The sequence below is a fragment of the Vicugna pacos genome, chromosome 26 (genome assembly GCF_048564905.1).
Source record: "Vicugna pacos chromosome 26, VicPac4, whole genome shotgun sequence".
Taxonomy (NCBI): domain Eukaryota; kingdom Metazoa; phylum Chordata; class Mammalia; order Artiodactyla; family Camelidae; genus Vicugna; species Vicugna pacos.
Window position 1 is genome coordinate 4,367,884 of NC_133012.1, and position 21,401 is coordinate 4,389,284.

Sequence of the window (21,401 nt, forward strand, 5' to 3'; positions counted from 1 at the left end):
AGAGATCCCTTTTGCGAGGAGGAGATGCTGGCTGAGGGCGGAGAAGGGACTTGTAGATAGACGCACACTTTCTATCCAAGGGACAGTACCAGCACCGACTTCCTTAAAGGTACTTGTAGGGTTTCAGCTTCCTTCCAGCCCAGGCCAAAAGGCCACCCTCTCTCTCTGCCTTCTGCTAAACTTAGCCTGTGCTCCGCTCTGCTTCGGGTGCTGATCACTTTCTCATCTCTAAATCCTCTATGAATATTCATAGGATGTAAGAAAAGATCCAGGGAGCTGGCTCCCTGGCTGAATAGCTGATGCTGCTGGATGAGTGAATCATTCCCATCCTGAGTGTGCAGTATGGATTAGGTGAGGCTAGGGGAATGATGGTGGAATGAAAAGGGCAGGGGCCAGCATGGGTCCCCAGGTGTCCACTCATCTGCACCCCTCCCCCCTCACAATACCGATGGTGGTCCGGGCAACGCCCTCCTGATCACCACTTTCTGGAGGGCAACTGCTGGAGTGTGGCAGGAGTAAACAAGTCCCTTCCAGGCATGCTGGCTCTGCCTCTTGTCTGAGGTTTGTGAAGAAAGGCACTTCTAGCAGTGCCCAATAGGCAGGTTCATTGATTCTTGCCAAGTGATAAGCCAAGAATCCAGTAGGATGATGTCATAATACTTCGTGTCCAAACAACTTAATGAATATTCATATCCTAATGACTTAGCAGCCATCTGAAAAATAATACACATATATTAAAAGACATCTTAATTTTGTACTTTTATCTTTAAATAACCACACCGACTGATGGATGCGTTTGCCTGTTGGGCACTGCATAATAACTTCTCAAATCTCAGAATTAGATTGGACTTTGATAACTTTATTTCCTGTCCCTCACTGATTCGCTGGATGGATTGGAGGCACGCGGCAACCTCCAAAATATCCAGCTTCGCAGGAATATGAACTCATTGAAAGGATTGTAGCATCTCATGTTGAAACTGTGAGCTGCCTGGAGAGAGTGGTCCCTATGGGTCTGATAGATTCTCTGTGCTTTCCTGGGATTTTAAAATATCTTATGGACTCATGTATGTTTACTGTATGTTCCTCTTCCCGGAGTTTGGAAACTGTAGCTATAACCAAAGATTTTGAGACTGAACTCAGAGGGACTAAAGCACCTTAACTAAATAGTGTTTGAAGACCTAACACCCGGAGTGTATTGTACCCACAGTACAGCAGGATTTTTTAAGATGAGCCTGAACAGAGAAGATGCTATCATGTCATCCCAGCAGAATGTCCTAAAGTAATTGGTGCAAAGTTATCCTTGTTTTTGCGGATGAAGCAGTCCCCCTCCCTCTGCTGGGCATGAAGTTCACCTCCGGCTTTGGGACCCTTAATATTCTTATACCTAGAACAAAGAATGCTTAGGAAGGGGGTTTGTGGGAAAATGCTCTAGAGAAAACTTGTGCAGTTTAAAGTCAAGTTGATAAATGCATCTAGCCTTTTAGGCAGGCTGAGGCTTGGCACCTCTTGCTGCAGGCTGAGACCTGCACCTGGAACAACAGAATAGAAGGAAACCATAAAGGGCTGAAAATAACTGCAGACGTGCACAATTGGGGTGAGTTATGCACAAGATGCACAAAACACCCAACTGCTGTTTTTGAGGTGTCAGAGTCAAGAGGAGGGCACTGTGGGCAAAGGCAGGGCACCGAGCATGATCCCCCCAGGCAGCACCACCAGAAAGCTGGGCAGACCACCGAAGCCCCCCTCCTCTCCAGCCCAAACCTGATCAGCAAGAGCATGAGAAAAGCCCTTTAAACCACGGTACAGTTAAGCAGTTACAAACACCATTACAGATGTCAGATGGTCACTGATGGTGACAATCGGGTCCTGCTCCGTTACAAAACCATAATTCCTTCTTCTACTTAAAGAGCTTTATGGAGAAGAAACTGTTCTTCTCATTCCATGAATGTGGATTTAACACAACCTGGTTCTGGGCACCTGGGATGCATCAGAGGACGAAATAGATAAAGATCCTGACCTCATGGAACATACATTTTATCCTCCTGTTTTCAATGCACAGAAGAATGCTCAGTGTCACAGCCTTAGGGTTCTTTTTTCAAACAACATGAGAAAGTTACAGGAGGACTTTTGTCTTCTCTAAAGTTCTCCTTATTTTCAAAGATTAGGATTCTGCAGAAAACAGGCATGCTGAAGATATTTAGAACCTAATCAGTGACTGAACTAGAGGGAATTATTCTATATTAATGAAAATCAATGATCTATGAATACTATATTAATGAAGACTGATGATAGATGAACGCATTGTAGGCGAGGAAGCAATTCCCACTAATAGGCTGATTATACTTAGACCGTTGATGCAAAATTGAATTGGAATGATGGTTCCGATAAGTCATCCCCATCTTTGTTTATTCTCAGGAAGTGTTTAATGGCACATACTTTGGAACATGAGATGTTTTATAATGTTCCTTAATATCCTTCATGGCATCGAAAAAATAGCTTGTGGATTTTTCTATCTTTGAGTCTACTGAATGGCAGAATTCCCTTGCAAACTTATCAGATGAGAAGGAAGAGAGAGACTTCATTTTATCGAAACATTAGGGCCATTTCGAGATCGGCTGTACAGTGGGTGAGGAGTTTCCTTGTATCTTTTAGAGAAATAGAAGCTGGGGCTTTGACATCGTTTTCTGACTGAGCAAGCTCTCCCAACCTATTCACCATCCCCTAAAATTAATAAATAAATCACTGCAAATAAAATCTTCTGAGATTTAATTTAAGACCTGGTTGTGGCACCAAAGTTCCCCTAAGCAGTGTTTCTAGACTTTGCACTAAAACAAGTGAGCATGAAATGTGGTCTCTATATAGGATGAAAAACACACATGTTTTTACCCTGCATCAAAGAATATACATTCTTGACTATAAAACAAATCACCCATGATCCTCAACTTAACATAACCATTGCTATGATTTTTATTTATAGTCTTTTAGTGTTTATATACAGTTTTATATGTCTCTGTGTATAATTTAATAAGTAATTTGGTTTACACTCTACATATAACTTTCATCTTTTAGTTTGTATTATATCCTGATCATTTCTCCAGGTCACTGAATATTTTTTCTAGAACATCGTTTTGATTGCTGCAAGGTATTTCAGAGTATAGAGATTCACAATTTACTTAATCCATCCCCACTTGTGAACATCTAACTTATTTTTAATCTTATAAAGTAAGTTTAATGGAACCATCAAATATTTAAAATTTAGCTATCATGAGCCATTTATTAAAATATGAAAATCCCCCGAGTTGATATTAACTGAAATTTACTAGCACTTTTCATCATTTATTCACCACATGTTCGTTGGGCATTTCCCAGCTGTACCAGAGGCACTGTCCTCGGCGAGAGGCACAGAGGAAATCTGCATTTTGAGCCCCAGCTTGGCACGGTTTGTACTGAGTTGAGACATTTACCTGCAGAAGAGGCTGGACTGTCTGGAGGCCGAGCTGTCAATGTGTCCAGACAGCCGCCTCCTCAGCCAGGCGCTCTGTCCAGCCAAATTTAACTGTCAACAGCATTTGCAAAAACAAAACAAAACAACCAAACCCCCCCCCCCAAAAACAGTGATACTTGCCGAAGAATTCCTACTACCATTAATTTGATTTAGGATGGGAAAAAAGAGAGGAAAAAAAAGAAAGGCAGTTTATCATTGGGACTGGAAATCAGAAAAAAAAAATGATTTTGGAGAAAATGCCTATTTCCAAATAATCCCTACCGAGAACACATGTTACAGCTACGAAATGTGTTCTGGCTCTGCAGTTAATCCGTTTGTTTCTTTGGCCTATTGCTTGGCATCACTGGAGACTGGTTGACATTGACATATGGTGCTGGTCCTCAATTGAGTCAGAAGATCTGGTCTTTCCTATTTCCTTTGCTGCTTATTAATTAGGGGCACTATGTGGTTGATTTATCTCCCTGACCTTCAAGATGGCCCATTGGTCAAACTGGATTTGGGGGCAACTTAAATTAAAAAAAAAATACATGGAGCAGACATAATAGAATAAACTGCATAATACCAAAAAAAAACTTGGAAATTAATATTGGAGATAAGAACCCTTAGGTTAGAAAACCACCTACTTTTAAAAAAAAATGTATCATGGACTGTATTTTATTTTATTTTTAAATTTTTATGCAATTTTTAAAGGTTACTTTCCATTTACAGTCATTACACATTTTTCGCTATATTCCCAGTGTGGTACAATACATCCTTGAGTCTGTCTTACACCCAATAGCATGTACCTCCCACTCCCCCATTTCTGTACTGTCCCTCCCCCTTCCCTCTCCCCACGCATCACCACTGATTTTATTCTGTATCTGTGAATCTGCTTCTTTTCTTGTTATATTCACTGGTTGGTTGTATTTTTTAGATTCCACGTGTAAGTGATACTGTACAGTATTTGTCTTTCTCTATCTGACTTATTTCATTCAGCATAATGCCCTCTAAACCCATCCATGTTGCTGCAAATGGTGAAATTTCATTCTTTTTTTATGGTTGAGAAGTACTCAACCATAATATATATATACATTTTTTTAAAAGTAGGTGGTTTTCTCACCTAAGGGTTCTTATCTCCAATATTATATATATATATATATATATCTCCAAATATATATATATATATATTTCTCCACTTCGTGATCTCACAAGTAAACCCTTGAGATCTGGCAGTGGATCCTGTCTGCTTAGTTGAAGGAAAACCTGCTCTGATCTCCTGAGAAATTATTTCCATACTTTTCCCTAATTCCTTTCTCCAGTGGGATGGTAAATCAGATCTGACTCCAGAAGCTAGGGAGACCAGCTCATCCCAGTTTGTCCTGAAGTTTCCCTGTTTTAGCTCTGAAAACCCCATGTCCTGGGGTCCCTCTCGCAGTCCCAGGCAGACTGGGATGGTTGGTACTATACCAGAAGCTGGACTGAGGGTTTGGATGCTGTGAAAAATGAGTCAGAGTAAATGGCTTCCTGTTTGACAGTAGCATTTCCAGAATGAGGTGTGTAATTTGTACTCTGAAATGTATAGGGATAACCTTGTGGAAGTCAGAGGCATCAGAGGTTTGCCGAAGTTCACACAGCTCAGTGGTGGTGGCGTCCAATCCAGCTCTGGCTTCCAGTTTTGGTTCAAAGCTGTTTCCATTCCCTTCTTGCTACTACCTTTGTTTGCTTTTATCGGGGCTATAAACTGGGTTTACATTGGTGAAAACAGTTGAAAACCGACACATGAGAAAAATTAAACTTTGGGGCTGTATCCAAGATGGTAGAATTATTACAGAGAAGAAGTTACGATGCAGATGCAGCATCCAACTACTCTCTTATGTGCAAGATAAGATTATCTCCTTTGATGGATATTCTGTATTGTGCGTCGCTCCTGCCAGAATGTGGTGGGTAAGGTATCAATTGATAAAATCAACTCTGAAATGTTTTCTTAGGGCCCAGTTTCGAGAAAAGTAAATTATGCTTCAGGAGTCCACCTCCATTCAGACTGCAAACATTTGATATGTTTTCCATTTCTATCAGAAACTATAGGTGGCTATAAATCCTCAGAAATTGATAAAGATGCAGGAAACTTTGGAAGCAAGATCCAATTTCCTTCAGAAAAGTGAATAGAAGTTCTTTCCCATTACAGATCAACTGCATACTTGGAGCTTTTATTAGCATTTCTGAGTCACAGCAGAATGATACTGGGTGGCTGTTAGGATTTCACGGCCCCCGTTTGAGCTTTCTTGTCACATTTTGATGTATTACCAACTCTCACAATGAGGCTTTTAAGAGACTTACTGTTTCTCTAAGTCCCTGTAGAAATAATACCATTAGGTTTCATCTGAGGTAGCTAGACCTTCTCTGATGAAATCTCTGTATAGGTAGGGAAAGACTCCTAGAGACTGTTATAGTGCAGGCATTCTTGAATTAAAGTGTCATTTTGCAAGTATTTATTTCTACATCAGTTATTTATTTTTGACTGAGATATAGTTGATTTACAATATTGTGTTAGTTTCAGGTGTACAGCCTAGTGAGTCAATATTTTTGCCAATTACATTCCATGATAGGTTGTTACAAGATATTGGGTCTAATTCCCTGTGCTAGCTATACAGTAAATCTTTGTTGCTTATCTATTTTATGGTTAGTACTTTGTATCTGTTAATCCCATGCTCTTGATTTGTCCCTCCTGCCCCATTTGTTAACTGCAAGTTTTCTGTATCTGTGAGTCTGCTTCTGTTTTGTATAAACATTCATTTTTATTAGTTTTTAGATTCTACATATAAGTGAGGTATATACATACATATGTACCACATCTGTTGATGGGCCTCAGGTTGCTTCCATGTTTTGGCTATTGTAAATACACTGCTGTGAACATGGGGGTACGTGTATCTTTTTGATTTAGTGTTTTCATTTTTTCTGAATATACCCAGGATTGGGATTGCTGGATCATGTGGTAACTCTATTTTCTGTTTTTAAAAGAAACTCCATACTGTTTTCCATAGTGGCTGCACCAATTTACATCCCACCAATAGTGTACGAGATTACCTCTTCTCCACATTCTCACCAGCTTTTGTCATTTGTAGACTTTTTGAGGATAGCTATTCTGACGGGTGTGATGTGATACCTCAGTGTGGTTTTGATTTGCATTTTTCTAATAATTAACCATGGTTGAGCTTCTTTTCATGTGCCTGTTAGCCATATCTTCTTTGGAAAAATGTCTGTTCAAGTATTCTGCCCACTTTTTGATTGGATTTTTTGGGTTTTATTATTGAGTTTTATGAACTATTTGTGTATTTTGGAAATTAAGCCCTTGTTAGTCATATCATTTGCAAATATTTTCTCCCATTTCCTTTTGTTGATGATTTCCTTTGCTGTGCAAAGCTTTTAAATTTAATTAGGTCCCTTTTGTTAATTTTTGCTTTTACGTCTTCTACCTTGGGAGACTGACCCAAGAAAACATTGGTATGATTTATGTCAAAGAATGTTTCACCTATGTTCTCTTCTAGGAGTTTTATGGTTGCAGGTCTAACATTTAGTTCTTTAAGCCACTTGAGTTTATTTTTGTATATGGTGTGAGGAATGTTGTAACTGCATTGTTTTACAGGTGGCTGTCCAGTTTTCCCAGCACCACTTATTGAAGAGACTGTCTTTTCTCCATTGTATATTCTTGTCTTACTTGTTGTAGAGTAATTGACCATAGGTGTATGAGTTATTTCTGGGTTCTCTATTCTGTTGCGTTGATCTGTGTCTGTTTTTTGTGCTAATACCATGCTATTTTGCTTACTGTAGCTTTGTAATATAGTCTGAAGTTTGGGAGGGTTCTTTTAGTTCTTTTTTTTTTTTTCCCCCTCAGGATTGATTTGGCTCTTCTTGGTCTTTTGTGGTTCCATATAAATCTTAGGATTATTCGTTCTAGTCCAGTGAAAAATGTCCTGTGTATTTTGATAGAGATTGCATTAAATCTGTAGATTGCTTTGGCTAGTATGGCCATTTTACTAATGTTGATTCTTTTAATCCAAGAGCATGGAATATCTTTCCACTTCTTTGAATCGTCTTCAGTTTCCTTCATGAATGTTTTATAGTTTTCAGTGTATAGGTCCTTCACCCCCTTGGTTAATTATTCCTAGGTGTGTTATTTTCATTTTTGATATGATTTTAAACAAAGTTTTTTTTTTACTTTCTCTTTTTGATATTTCATTAGTAATGTATAGCAACCCAAAAGATTGCTGTATATTAATTTTGTATCCTACAACCTTCTGAATTGATTTATTCTAATAGTTTTTGGGTGGGGTTCTCCATTTGAGTATCATGTCATCTTCAAATAATGACAGTTTTACCTCTTCCCTTAACAATTTTGACACATTTCATTTTACTTTTCTTGTCTGATTGCTGTGGCTAGGACTTCCAATACTATAGAATACTTCCGTTACTATATGTTAAATAGAAGCAGCAAGAGTGGGCAACCTTGTCTTGTTCCTGAATTTAGCAGGAAGGTTTTCAACTTTTCACTGTTGGGTATTGTGTTGGCTGTGGGTATATAAGTTATTTAATCTACAAATATAAGAGTCCACATAAAAGTTACTTGAAAGCTTGGGGAGTTGAGTAGGTGGTTCATTAACTTGCCATGGAGGTTCCAGATCTCAGATTTTCCTTGGAATGACTTTCATTCTCAAGGTTTTGCCAGCTGAACTCCACATCACAGAGGCAGGGAGAAAACAGAAGGCATTGTTATATTGCTTTATGACTAATGGGCCATGTGAGAATTTTAATTTTTTTCACTCTCCAAAGGATTTAGATCAGCATATTGTTTTCTAAAATTAAAGTAAATCCTATATAAAATACAAAAATGACTGAGGTCTAGGGGTAAAAATCCCTTTGCTTACTAAAAGGTATGTAAATAGTTCTTAGGGGTATTAAAAGGAATGTTGGTCTTGGAAATTAAGGAATTGTTTTGGCATCCTACCTTTACCATAACTAGTTATCTTACCTTCGGTAGAGCATTTGGCATCCTTGAAGTCCATCATTTGAGAAACGGGACAATGATCTGAGTCATAGTTCTTAGAAGGATGAAAGCAACTTGTATGTTGTAATGCACTTAAAAAGTTATTTTTATTTCCTGTTAGTAAACTCCTCCAAGTTAGAGTCTTTTTTTTTCCCTCTTGGACCCAAAATAACTGTAAGCTCACAATGGAATGTGTTAATCGCTGAGGCTGTGCGATCTCAAAATAGTGATAGCATGTCTGTTCAGTTTAGATAAGCAACATCTGCTCTGTAGTGTTTTGTCTTTTTGGTCTCTTAAAAAATTGTACTTTCAACATCAGTTTTAGCTGATAGGGGTTCAAAATAACCTGTCACAATAAACAAAAGTAACTGACAATAAAATTAACATGATTTCTTCAATTGGTACAATCCATGCAACTGAACCTGCTTTCATCACTTTGGCAAATCCTTTATTTATTAGTTATTTCCATTTATAGCACACATATGTCTAATTCATTCATTCAGAATCTTTTAAGTTATGATTGTTTGATGTTTACTTCAAGTTTTGGCTTCAGTCTGATTCATAGATCACTCTCTTACCTCCAAGAATTTACTTTGGTTTATCTTTTTCTTTTTTTTTTCCTTAACAGAGGTACTGGGGATTGAACTCAGGACCTCATGCATGCTAAGCATACACTCTACCACTGAGCTATCCCCTCCTCCCAAGAGTTTATTTTTTAGAACCTTTGTTTCCTCCTAAAGGATGGTTTCCTGAACTATCAAATGTAACCATAAAAACTGCAAACTCTGATCACAGTATTTAGGAATTTTTAGTTGGAGCCTAACTTCAAACATGAGGGCTGACAAAGATCATTCTCCCGGTCTAGGTAAACTCTTGGGTTTCTGAGCTCTCGAATGCCCATGAGACTCATCCATCTTCAGATACTGGGGACACGTGCACTCAGTAAGGGACTAACCTGGTTCTGTCTGGTTGTCGTCCTTGCCAGCAACACCTCTGGGCGCACTTAAACCTCCGAGGGTGGACGCGGCTCCAGTGGTCTCATCTCCCTATCAAAGAAGAGACTCAGACCGATACTGTGGGCTCTGTGCTGCCTGGTTTAACAATCCCCTGATGGCCCAGCAGCATTACGACGGCAAGAAACACAAAAAGAATGCGGCAAGGGTTGCTTTATTAGAACAGCTCGGGACAACTCTGGATACGGGGGAGCTCCGAGGTAAGAGATGCTTTTCTGTTTTCTGCCACTGGACCAGGCTTTCAGAGAAGGAACTGTGTTTTCACAAATTGGGATGATTCTTCTTATTCTTGGGCTAACTAAGGAAAATCCTAGGCTTGTCCAGAAGGAACAGAAGAACAAGGTAATGAACAGAAAACTAGCTTTCGGAATCTCCTTTCTTTCCAAGTATTTGTTACTGCCATATTTTTATCGACTACTTTTCAGATCAAAGCCGCTCATCCACGAACCAGATTTTTTTCCTCCTTCTTTATCTTTGAACATCTTCTTGAATGAGTGTTTTGGTACATAAGCAATTTGATTATGTTGGTTGGGGAAAACTTCACCAAGGTGGGGGCTGGAGTTGGATTTAGAAATGTGGGTGGTCATGTGAGCGGGTGAGAAGTCATCCCAGGTGAGCAGAATCATCGTATATGCACAGGCAAAAATAGGAAAACATAATGAACACGTTCTCTTGGAAGAATCCTATTGTCCAGCATAGATTTAAGATCAGAGGTCCCTTAGGGCATCTGTGAAGCTTAATGAGAAACTGATTTTTTTCCAAGATTAAAACCAACAAACAGGAGCAAAAATTAAAAAACACTTTATTTTTTGTGTAGGTTTTCTAGTTCTAGAAAAACAACACGGAATTTACTGTTTCAGTATGTCGGATAATCTCACTGCAGATGTTTTGGAATTGTTGGTCCTCGTGCTGTTTGTTGGGGCATTTCTCGTGTTTTCAGTCTATGCCTTGTTAAAAAATACAGGAGGAGTGTTTTCTAGCTGAAGGCCTCCCCATGACTGGCTGTTAAGGGCAGATAACAAGTCAGCTCAGTGATTTCTCCACGGCAGGCACCGAGGGAGAAAAATAGGGCTTTATTTATGTTTCGTGCCAGATATTATGACTTGTGGAAGAATTATTCCTAGAGCACGCTCTTCTTGCCCGTTTTGAATGATCAGTGCTGCATCTTTTATGTACAACTCATCTTAATGACTTGGGCGTCTGCCTTCTGTAACATCTGAGGGCTTGTCTTTTATGCGGAAGACAAAAAGGGCTGCTCTTTGACTTGATAACTCAACGCGACTGTGACTCAGTAGCACATGAGATGCGATTAGCATTGAACACCATGCCCTTGAAACCGACCTTTTCACCCACTCTAGGTGACGTCTGGATAGACATTTATTTCAGGCATTAAATATTGCAGAAGCTTGAGGAATAAAGCCATGAGGATAACCCGGCATGTTTTAAAGTACACGCACGCGCACACACAACCTATTTCTAGAACGCTTCTAATGCCCGATCAATTAATAAAGGCAAGAATGCTAATCAGTAAACACAGACATATTCATAACTGTTTAAAAAAATGGTGTCAAGCAGCTGGAGCGTGATATGGCAGAGTCACAGCTTTCTCTCTTTCCTAGCACGTCATTCTTTTAAAACACTGCATCATTTACCGGTTTATTATGGTTTTCTCGATTTTATCTTTTTTCCCTACACCCTCTGTAGATTGATAGTAACTGGGAAGTAGGCCTCTGTGTTTGTTTTGCCCTCTGATGTGTTCAAAAACACCTAGGGCAGTGCCGGACACAGAGGGAGGCACTTGATACTTGCTGAATGAATGAATAAATAAAGGAAGCAAAATGTAAAAAATCACCTAAAATGTGTGTAAAAATCACCTACATTTTTAGCATGGCAGTCATTTTCATTTCTAAAAGGATCCTACTTGAATCATTTTACAAGGACTGATTTATGATTTTTTTCTTCTAATGAAAAAAAGTGGTGTATATTTTCCATATGGTGAAATGCAGATATATTAAGTGTTACAGTTCAGTGAGTTTCGATGATGCAAACACCTGTGGAACACGCACTCCTATGGAGATCCAGAACTTTCCTATCATGACATAATTCCCACGTGCCCCTCCCCAGTCGATCCTAACCTCCATTCCAGGGAACCACTTTTCTTATTTGTCACCATATATTAGCTCTGCCTTTTCTAAAGCTTCACAGCAACACCAGCAGGAAGTATATTTTTCTGCGTCTGGCTTCTCACGTGGGTTTTGAAATGTATCCATTTGTTGGATATAAAGCAGAGTGGTCCCCTTGCCCTTTGCCACTGAGCGGGTCTCCACTCCACCAAAATTCCTGGGTTTGTCTGCCCCGTTCCCCTCTTGATTTTTTTGTGCTGCTTCATTCATTAATGTTGTTTCTGCTGTTGTTGTTGCCAGATGTTTTCCTTCTCCTGTTAAACACCTTGGAGTAGAATTGCTGGGTCGTACACTGGGTGTGTTTTTAATTGTGTGAGAAACTGCCAGAGTGTTTCCCAGAGTAGCTGCACTATTTTGCGTGCTCCAAAGTAACATGTGTGAATTCCGTATCTTCACCGATACTTGTTTCTATCAGTCTTTGAAATGTTAGCCATTCTAGTGGGTATAGGAGAGTATTTCATTATGACTTTAATTTGCATTTCCTTGTGGACTGATGATGTCAAGTACTTTTTAAATATGTTTTTTGGTCATTCGTATATCTTCCTTGTGAAGTATCTGTTCATGTCTTTATTTCTTTTTAAATTTGGTTGTTTGCCTTTTTTTAATTGAGTGGTAAGTAGAAGGTTTTCACGTATTATCAATATAAATCCTTTGTCAGATAGATGCGTTGTGAATATTTTCTCCTAGTCTGTGACTTGGCTCTTCATTTTCTTAAACAATATCTGGGAAGCAGACTCTATTAAATTATGAAAGTCTGATTTATCCTTTTTCTTTTATAATCATTTCTTTTTGTGTCCCATCTAGAAGATTTTTGCCTGCACTCATGATCAAAGATATTCTTGTGTATTTTCTTCTATACATTTCATTGTTTTTGCTTTCACGTCTAAAATACATTATGATGTATCTCAAATTCATTCCTGTGTATCGTGTGAGGTAGGGGTTGCAATTCACCTTGTTTTCATGTAGTTGCCTAGTTGCTACATAAAATTTATTGAAATTATTTTCTTTTCCTCATTAGATTTTCTAGGTGCCTCTAGTGAAAATCTACTGATAGTGTGTGAGTCCATTTCTATATAATATATTGTGTTTCGTTGATTTATTTGTCTCTCTTTATGCCAGTACCATGTGGTATCTATTTATTTTTTTAGCATTAGAGAGGTTCTGACATCAGCGAGTGCAAGTTACCCAGTGTTGATCTTCCTTCTCAAGATTGTTTGGCTGTTCTAAGTCTTTTTTTCATTTCTGTATAAATTGTAGAATCAGCTTGTCAATCTCTACATAGAAAGTTTGTTGGAGTATTGAATGGAATCTAATTCAATCTGTAGATCAATTTGGGGAGATTTATTTAAACTACTCACAGTATGGAGTGTTATAATCCGTGCATGTCCTGTATCTCGCTGTTTACTTGTGTTTCTTTATGTTCTATCAGCAATGTTCTGTAGTTTTCATTGTAAAGATTTCACACATTATTTGTTACATTTATCCTTAAGTATTTTGTGCTTTTTAAAACTAGTATATTTTTGCAATTTCATTTTTCTGTGTTTATTACTGATACACAGAAAATGCAGTTGATTTTTATACATTGACCTCAATTTCTCTGACCTACACGCAACCTCCTATTATTTGTATGTAATTTAATAGCACAAAAAAAGCTTACACCTTTTGTATTTTCTAGGTATCCACACTATTTAGTCATCAGAATCTCCACAGACCTGTGTTAGCACTCTGGCCTTCCTTTGCTTCAAGCGGCAGATCAAATTGTTAAAAAAAGAAATTATCCTTGTAGATAAACAAGAGATTTTAAATGGGATTAGCCTAAATAGTTATCAATATGCATAACCTGGTTACTAACTCAAGGTTAGTGTTATTTGTTGCAGAAAATAGATGCTATCTGTCTCTACTTCCAAGTTCTAATTTAATAAGAAGAATGGTCACCTCTTCTGAATATGGGGTCCAATGTAGAAAACAAAGGAAGTTATTGAATTACAGAATTATAAAATTCAATGATCAGAAAGTACTTCAAAGGTTTTCTTTATAGTTTAAATTTCTTTGGGCTAGCATAAAACACAGATACAAGACAGTTTCTTTTTTTGAAACAGTGAGAGTCTAAATTATAAAATGATAACTAGGTGAAAATAGAATATTCATTTTGTGGACCTTTATTATTTATTCCTTTAAGAGCTTTAGGTGAGGAAATGCACAGTTATTTCATTGTTTCAGAGGAAATTAGACTAACCTGGTATAATTCTCATCTAAAGACAGAGCAAAAGAACTCATTTGAAAATTTAATGTTTCTGGGCATCATAATTTTCAGTGCTGGAAAGGACATCAGACATCATGAATTAGACCCCTTCTTTTTATAGAGCAGGTCTCTATTCGAGGAGTGGCAAGGAATTAAACTCTACCCTTGAAGAAAGGATTATCAGGGAACACATGGACTTTGTAAAACCGCCACAATCAGTCCGAATGCATGTGGACAGCTGTCCTGTATGACAAACACCAGGCTGTCACACCCATGTAGACTTTGGAGATGAAAAACATCCCATCCACAGGTGGAATTAATACATGCAGTAAACACATCAGGTCAAGGATTTTTTTAAAAAAAAATCAAAATCGAACAGAGATTTCTGCCTATTTTCACGAGAACCTGGTCAACAGAAAATAGTTTGTATGAAGTCCTCTGTCGAAGACTGGATGCATGGTGTGGCTGGAACCCATGGCAGGGCACACGTTCCCAGCTACAGGTTGCTGGAGAATCTCCCTATGAGTGTTAAGCCATCCTTTCTTTATCCAACAAGCCTTCTCCGTTAGTATGTGGCTTGCAGGATTCCAAAGATTTGGGGACGAAATTGTTTGGTGACAGCAGCCTAATACTTAGCTCCCGATCTCCCTGTGAGATGAAAGAAATAGCAGTGCTGATCAGGTGGCTTGAAGTCAGGATTTTAGAAACAAGAAACCTGTTAGACGTTACTTTTTTAAGTCCTCCATGACTCCTTCATTTATTCATTCATTTTCCCCTTCATTCTGCCAATATTGAATTCCTATTTGGTACCGGGCACCGAGTGCTGGAGATGCTACGGTGAATAAGAGAAGGTGCTGAACTCAGGAAGAAGACAGGCAGCGAGCTTGCTAAGTGTGTTTAACCTGTGACAAGTGCTAATGGGGAGCAGTTTCTTTTACATGGGACGGTTCGTGACAGCCTTTCAGAGAAGCTGACATTTTGAACTGCGACCTGAAGAAGGAGATGGATCCATACATGAAGCACTTGCTGCTTCAAGCAGAGGTGCGGGCAGGGGCAAAGGGCCCCGCATGGGGACGTCATTTGGCCCCTTTGAGTTGGGGGCAGAGGTCCCAATGCTAATGAGAGGAGAGGGCTCAAAAGTGAGGTTAGGCTGAGAGAAGGTCACACTGTGTAGATCCTAATAGGTCCTTGTAAGAAGCTGTGATTAATCTAAGTGCACACAGGTGTTTGTATCTCCTCTTACTTGTGAATCCAAATCCTCCACCTTCTCTTGACTTCCGGGCTTAGCTCATTTCCATTCGGGGTCACCAGCTCCTCCCTCTGCCCAAGGACGGCTCCTGCTCCTGTGACTCCCGTGAATGAACCCTGTACCTGCTTCCTTCGCCCAAGGTCATGTTTCTCAAACCACTAGTAGGTTGGTAGGGGAGCAACACTTCCTGGTAAGAGGTGCCTCATTCATTCATTGTTTCCAGGGCTAAAAAACAAACAAACAAACAAACACTAGGAATTCCTTTAGTATGAAGGTCACGAACAAGTGATCTAGGTCTCTTTAATAGTGTTGGTCGGGGGTGGGAGACCAGAAATCTCTTGACAGCCATTGAGTTGAGGAGGAAACCAAGCTTGGGAACAGCATGTTGGCTTTTGCAGGAGAGCAGGGGTATTGGAAGAAAACATATTGGGTGCATCTAGGCATGCTGAGTGTTTACTCACCGGAGAATGGACCTACTAAATACCCTATGAAGTCTTCATTTCAGAACAGAGGATTCTGGCCACAGATTAATTCTTGTCTAACCGGGCAATTAAAAGACCCATATGAATGGAGAGATGGAACTCCCAGACCTTGAAGGGCAACTGGAAGATACGCAAGTCCAGCAGCTGAGTAGGACCACACTGCAGATACAACACAGATACAAGACAGTTTCTTATTTTGCTGAGGGCAGAGCTGAGGCAAAGGCATGGGAACCAGGATAGCAGCAGCGCCCCCTGGAGGAGCCGTATGGAATGGCTGGGGTTGAAGGCCAGGTTTGGAGGGATCATGGGAGAAGCTGCCGGAGAAATTGTCAGATCAGAATGGGAGCTGAATATTCCACTTAACCCTGAAGACTATAGGGAGTAAGTGAAAGATTTTTTTGGCAGGAAAGTTACATATTGATATTTGTGTTTTTGAAAGAGACCTCTACAGACAGCAACATGGAGCCTGGATTAGAAGGGGAACTGGAAGGGAGGCAGGGAGATTTACACGGAGGCTACTGATTTCATCTAGTGAGAAATTAGGCCGCTTGAGAACTAAAGAAAGTAGCAGCAGTGGGGAGATCAGTAAAGGGAACAAAAGGAGAAATAAATTGGATGGGAATTCAACAGAATCGGGTGGACAGTTGGTCCTCCAGGGCCCCTTGACAGCTGTCCCTTCCAAGTAGAGGCTGAGTCTTGGATTTACTCTTGACCGTCCATGCTGTATACCCAGAGGCTGCCAGAACCTTCACTGGAGCGTGAATGCCAGTGCTGGGCATTTGGTGTTACCTGTCCTGATACTTTCAACCCAGTCTTGGGCTTGGCAACGTTTCTTGAGGGCAGGGCTCACATCTTTTTTGTATCACCCACAATATCCAAAACAATATACCGCTGATGGTAGATCCTGCCTAGATGCCTGAGATTTCAGTGGTCTCATTCCTGTTAACCAACGTAAAGACTGTACTCCCATCTTCTCCAATTTCTCCGGTGCACTCAGAATTACGGGTCTCAAACAGACGATCAAACATTTCCCAGGGCTGCCTACTTGATAAAAAAAAATTGCTCAAAAATTGCTCAAAAAAGGTGTAATTTTTAATGATTAAAACACAAGCATTAGTTCATTTCTTATACGAATATTTTTGATCTCTGAAGGCTGTATATATTTTATCTAGTTGAGAAGCAGCAGAAAATAGGACCCTGAAGCAGATGTGATAATTATAGGACACAATTCTAAATTGAATGTTAGGGGAAGAGGTGCCAGGAGAAGATGCTCAGCTTCGATTACACCTGGTTATTTTTGCATTATTATTTTTAATGTGTTTTGACACCTCAGCTGTTGCATCTAGACTCACTCTGATCTCAAGAGCCCACATTTTGGGTTAGATAATTAAACTGCTTAAACGGCTGGTGTTCATATTATTGGAGTTGGAAAATAGGGTGACATAGAAGAGATCATACTCCCTTCCTTCCTTCCTTCCTTCCTTCCTTCACACTTACTAAGTACCTGTGATGTACCAAGTGAAGTTATACGGAATATTAAAATATCTGTGACTCATCCTCTAACCTCAAAGGGTTTAAAGTCTGGAGAGGAACAGTGAGGGGCAAGCAAGGCAATACCTTTATTGAAATAAATAGAACACAAAATATGGAGGGAAAAAAAAGGAGCTGAAAAGCCATCCCAGCATGATACTTTGGGAATTGCAAATAGAGGAAAAAATGACTTCTAACTTGGAGTTAGCATCAGGACACATGGAAACTGGTGAACAGGTTCTTTAGAGCAACAGGACCAAAGTCGTGGAGAGACGGAAGCGTGAGCATGATTAGCAATCAAGTTGGGTGGGGTTAGAGGTGTAAGTGAGCTAAAGCCGAGAAGACAGATTAGAAGCAAACAATAAATATCCCAGCATGTCAGGCCAAGCTGAGCTTTATTTGAAAGCCACTGACTGGTTTTTTTTTTTGTTTTTTTTTTTTTTTTTGAGTAGAGAGATGATCAGTGTCATCAGTGCTTTAGGGGGATTACTGGATGATGGATTGGAGTCGGGGATTCAGAGGCCAGGAAACTGGACAGAATTGATGCAGAGTCTGTGTGAAAAGCCTGGAGGGGACTGAGGTCCAGCAGGGGGAGGGGAGAAACGGGACACATGAAAGATACACGTACTTCTCTTCACGCTGCTCAGCAGACTCTCCCCCTTAGCAAAACGAAAAGGAGGTCGAGCATGAGAATTTGCAAAGACCAGGCCTTGGGAACACGAGTGGGGCAACTATAAATTTAATGAGTAATAGGAGTAATAAGTTAAATTTCTGCTCGCTCTCAAATCCAACAAGAAATGCAGTTAATGAACTTTCACAGTTGTCTGTTTACATCAGGGCCATTCTTTCTTCAGCCGAGACAGCTTTTTGTCCATTATTGTTATTCGTGAAGCCGGTGGGTGGAACACTTGTCAGAGGAAGCCTGGTTAATGCTTCATCTTCACTGACTAGGTTCCAGAGAAGATGAGCCTGGCTTTTTGAAATGGAATCATCCTGCCTCCATTTATGCATGGTGGGCAAATTCATCAAGCAGAGAACTGGAAACCAACTCGGGCTTCTAATTTCAGAGCAGGATAATACATTGGGAAGTCCTAAATGGGATACATGGAACCCCAGTGTTCTTGGTTTTGAGGTGTTGACCAAGAAAAGAGCAAAGGCAACATGAAAGTGCATCCACTAAAAATCCGGGTCACTTAAGCGTTCTTCAGATGCCAATTTTGGCCACACCCAGGAAGCCGACAATACAGTGCGAAGCTGCTGACTTTCCTTCCTCAGTGCTCTAAGGCCCTTGCTTGGTATTGATTGAAGATCTCTATTGTTTAGTTTAAGCTCAAGAACTATGATAGTATTTTGCAAGAGCTCAGCACACAGTTTTCCTAAGGTTTTAGGAACCCGTACCTGCCATGCTGGGTCTTCAATAGCTGTGGGCTGCGTTAGCTGCCTTTGTCATTGAACAAAATAAAGGACGCTTGCGAAAAGATGCAGAATCAGGAGAACCCTGTCTTTTAACAAATAGGAAACTATTTCCTTTGTTTCTAAAATTATAGCTTTAACTCCATGCAAAAAAGTAATCATGGGTGTCTTTTTTTTTTTTTTTTTAAAGCTGCTACAGCTAGACCTAATTTCCTGCAGTAGATGGGATTCTAAAAAGTCGACTGTGAACTGAGGTGAAGGTATCCAAACAAATGGCAGGCTTACTCCAAGCAGAACCTACCTACTGATGTTTTTTTTCACTGTCTCATTTGACTGAAATTTACTGAGCACTTCGCATGTAATAGGCATCGTTAATAAACCCTGGAACACAAAGATGCCATTGTCCTGGAAGATAAAAGAAGACATTCTCCCATCTTCCAGAAGTCCACAGCATGGTGTTCGCTCTGGCAAGTGAAATATTGTGGAAAGCTTTTTACCAGAAGATCCCTGGTGTGTCTTGTGTATATAAAGGCATAGTGATACGGAGAGGGGAAAACACATGCACACACAGACCAAGGGGGTAGTCCATTCTACACTTTTGATCTATTTTTTAAGCAGATTCTGCTATTGATAGTTACTGTCTCAGGCGCACGTTTCCCCCAAGAAAATGGGGGATTTTTTTTACAATTGAGGTTGAGGTAAGGGAGGAAGCAGCTGGCATCCTGGTAAATTGTATCTGGGCCTTTACATGGCTATATGCCCAGGCTTGAAACTGCTTACATGAAAATGGAGAAATTCAGTCCGATGGATGCTTTGCTAGGATGGAGTCACCTGAAAGAAAGATCTCTTCATTTATTCATCCACTAGTCATACTTACTAGGTTATATATTATCCTGCTCAATGCTGAGATGCAATCATGAATAAGGCATGGTCCTTGCCTGCAGGAAATTTTCATGCTAGTAGGAAGTGCAAGCATTTTCATATTACTTAAAGGATGTGTTGTTTACAATCCCCAAATGATTTACAGGTCTTTACTGTAAGAAATGGGAAATTTTTGCCCCAAATCTTGGGAAAACCACTTTGACTTAAGAATACACGAGAATAAAATTGAAGATTTCTTTAGAGATATGGAGGCTGGTGGGTGCCGCCAATGGAAATGTTATTTACCAAAACAGATCTTTTATTTGGAAGGCGTATATGATGCCTGCATTAGCTAAGTGGATTCTGAGACCTGAGTAATGAACAACAACAACAAAAAAGATGCAGTAACTTGAATTTGGAGTCTATTTTTGTAAAGTATGACAAATAAATGATGCATTTACTGAAATAGCTAATGGACCAGTGAAGTGGCAGCATAGCTTTTCACAGACCAGCTGGCAAACTGTTAAACGATTTCAAATGAGTTTTCAAGCACTGCTGTTTTGTAAATAAGAGTCTTGATTTCTCACGCCGCTACATAGTGACACCTATTGCTCAGTTTGCACCCTCTTTGGGGGGAGTGTGGTTTCAGAAAGTCCTGGTTACTCGGTAAGGTTTGGTAGAGTGGACTTCGAGTCAGAAGTTGAGTCCTGTCTCTGCTGCTAAGTTTCTGGGAAATCTTGAAGAGTCGTTTCACCTCTCCGGGCCCCCATTTCCCCTCTTATATAATGGAGGTGTTGGGTTGGGTCATCCACCATGTCTTTTTTTTAGCATCTTCTCCCATCTAGTTTCCACTGAGTTAGTCAGAACCACAAAGGACTACTTTATAATAAGTTCATGTGCTTGGGGTGTGGAGAGCAGACCCTACAGAGTAGGATTTGGTATATTAGATCATCCAAACCCAGTTCTATTGATGAACTTTGGACCCATGAAGAAGAGTTTTATTTTATTGCCATCTCCATTCTTTTTGATCACCCATGGGCTTCTGCAGTCCAGAAGCAAGGATGTGATTCAGGTATGTGGTCTTAGCAAATAGCTTTTGATTACTATTTGGCCTGAGTCTGAACAAACTATATCTTGACTTGCAGCCCTAAGCAGACCAACACAGGTGGAACTCTGGTGCTCCACTGACTCACTCCCCTCACATCTGAGACTTGCTGGCAACCCCCAAGGGTCAATGCCAACTTCACCTTCTTCCTCATCCCTCATCTCATCTCTATTCCACAGCCTTCTCCCAGTTTCACGTGCACATCTGTAAGTTTCCGATTTTTGGCCTTCAGACATAAAAGTTCTTCAGTGGAGTCAGTGGTCATTGAGCCCCGCAACACACACACACGCACACGCACGTGCATGCACAGCACACACAGACATGATTACTGATCGTGTGTGTGTGTCTGTGTGTGTGTGTGTATGGTTTCTAATTGTCTCTGATTTTCTCCAAGTGTGCTTACTATTTGAATGGAATTCACTATTATTGCACCCAACCTTGGGGGTCCACCTCTACTACTAGTGGAGTAACTGTTATCAGACCAACTCTCCCACTAATAATGACTGTAAACCCTGGACAAAATTCAAAAATCATGTACTTGAAGGCAATGAAGAGCATTCAGAAATAGGCAGGAACTTGAGGGCAGTGAATACTTGAAAGAAGGAAACAACATTGAGTGAATTTCCCAATTTTTATGGCTTTTTTCCTCAAGGATGACCCCAGTTAACACCAAGCTAATTGGCTAAGACCCAGATAAAAACCCATAGTCTTACTGGTTTGAAGAACTAGAGGCAAGAGTTCTGAGGGACAATGGCACCAGAAAATGGGGGGAATATTCAAGAAGGAAAAAAACCATAG

General features: G+C 40.0%; 1 protein-coding gene across 1 annotated transcript in view; it reads left to right on the forward strand.

The window, feature by feature from the left end:
* Positions 1 to 21,401, forward strand: part of ZMAT4 (zinc finger matrin-type 4) — a 260,097-nt gene that overhangs the window by 153,121 nt on the left and 85,575 nt on the right. Inside the window, exon 5 of the mRNA XM_072950203.1 lies at positions 9,511 to 9,738. Within this exon, the coding sequence (XP_072806304.1) occupies positions 9,511 to 9,738 (228 nt within the window). The remainder of the gene's footprint in view (positions 1 to 9,510; positions 9,739 to 21,401) is intronic.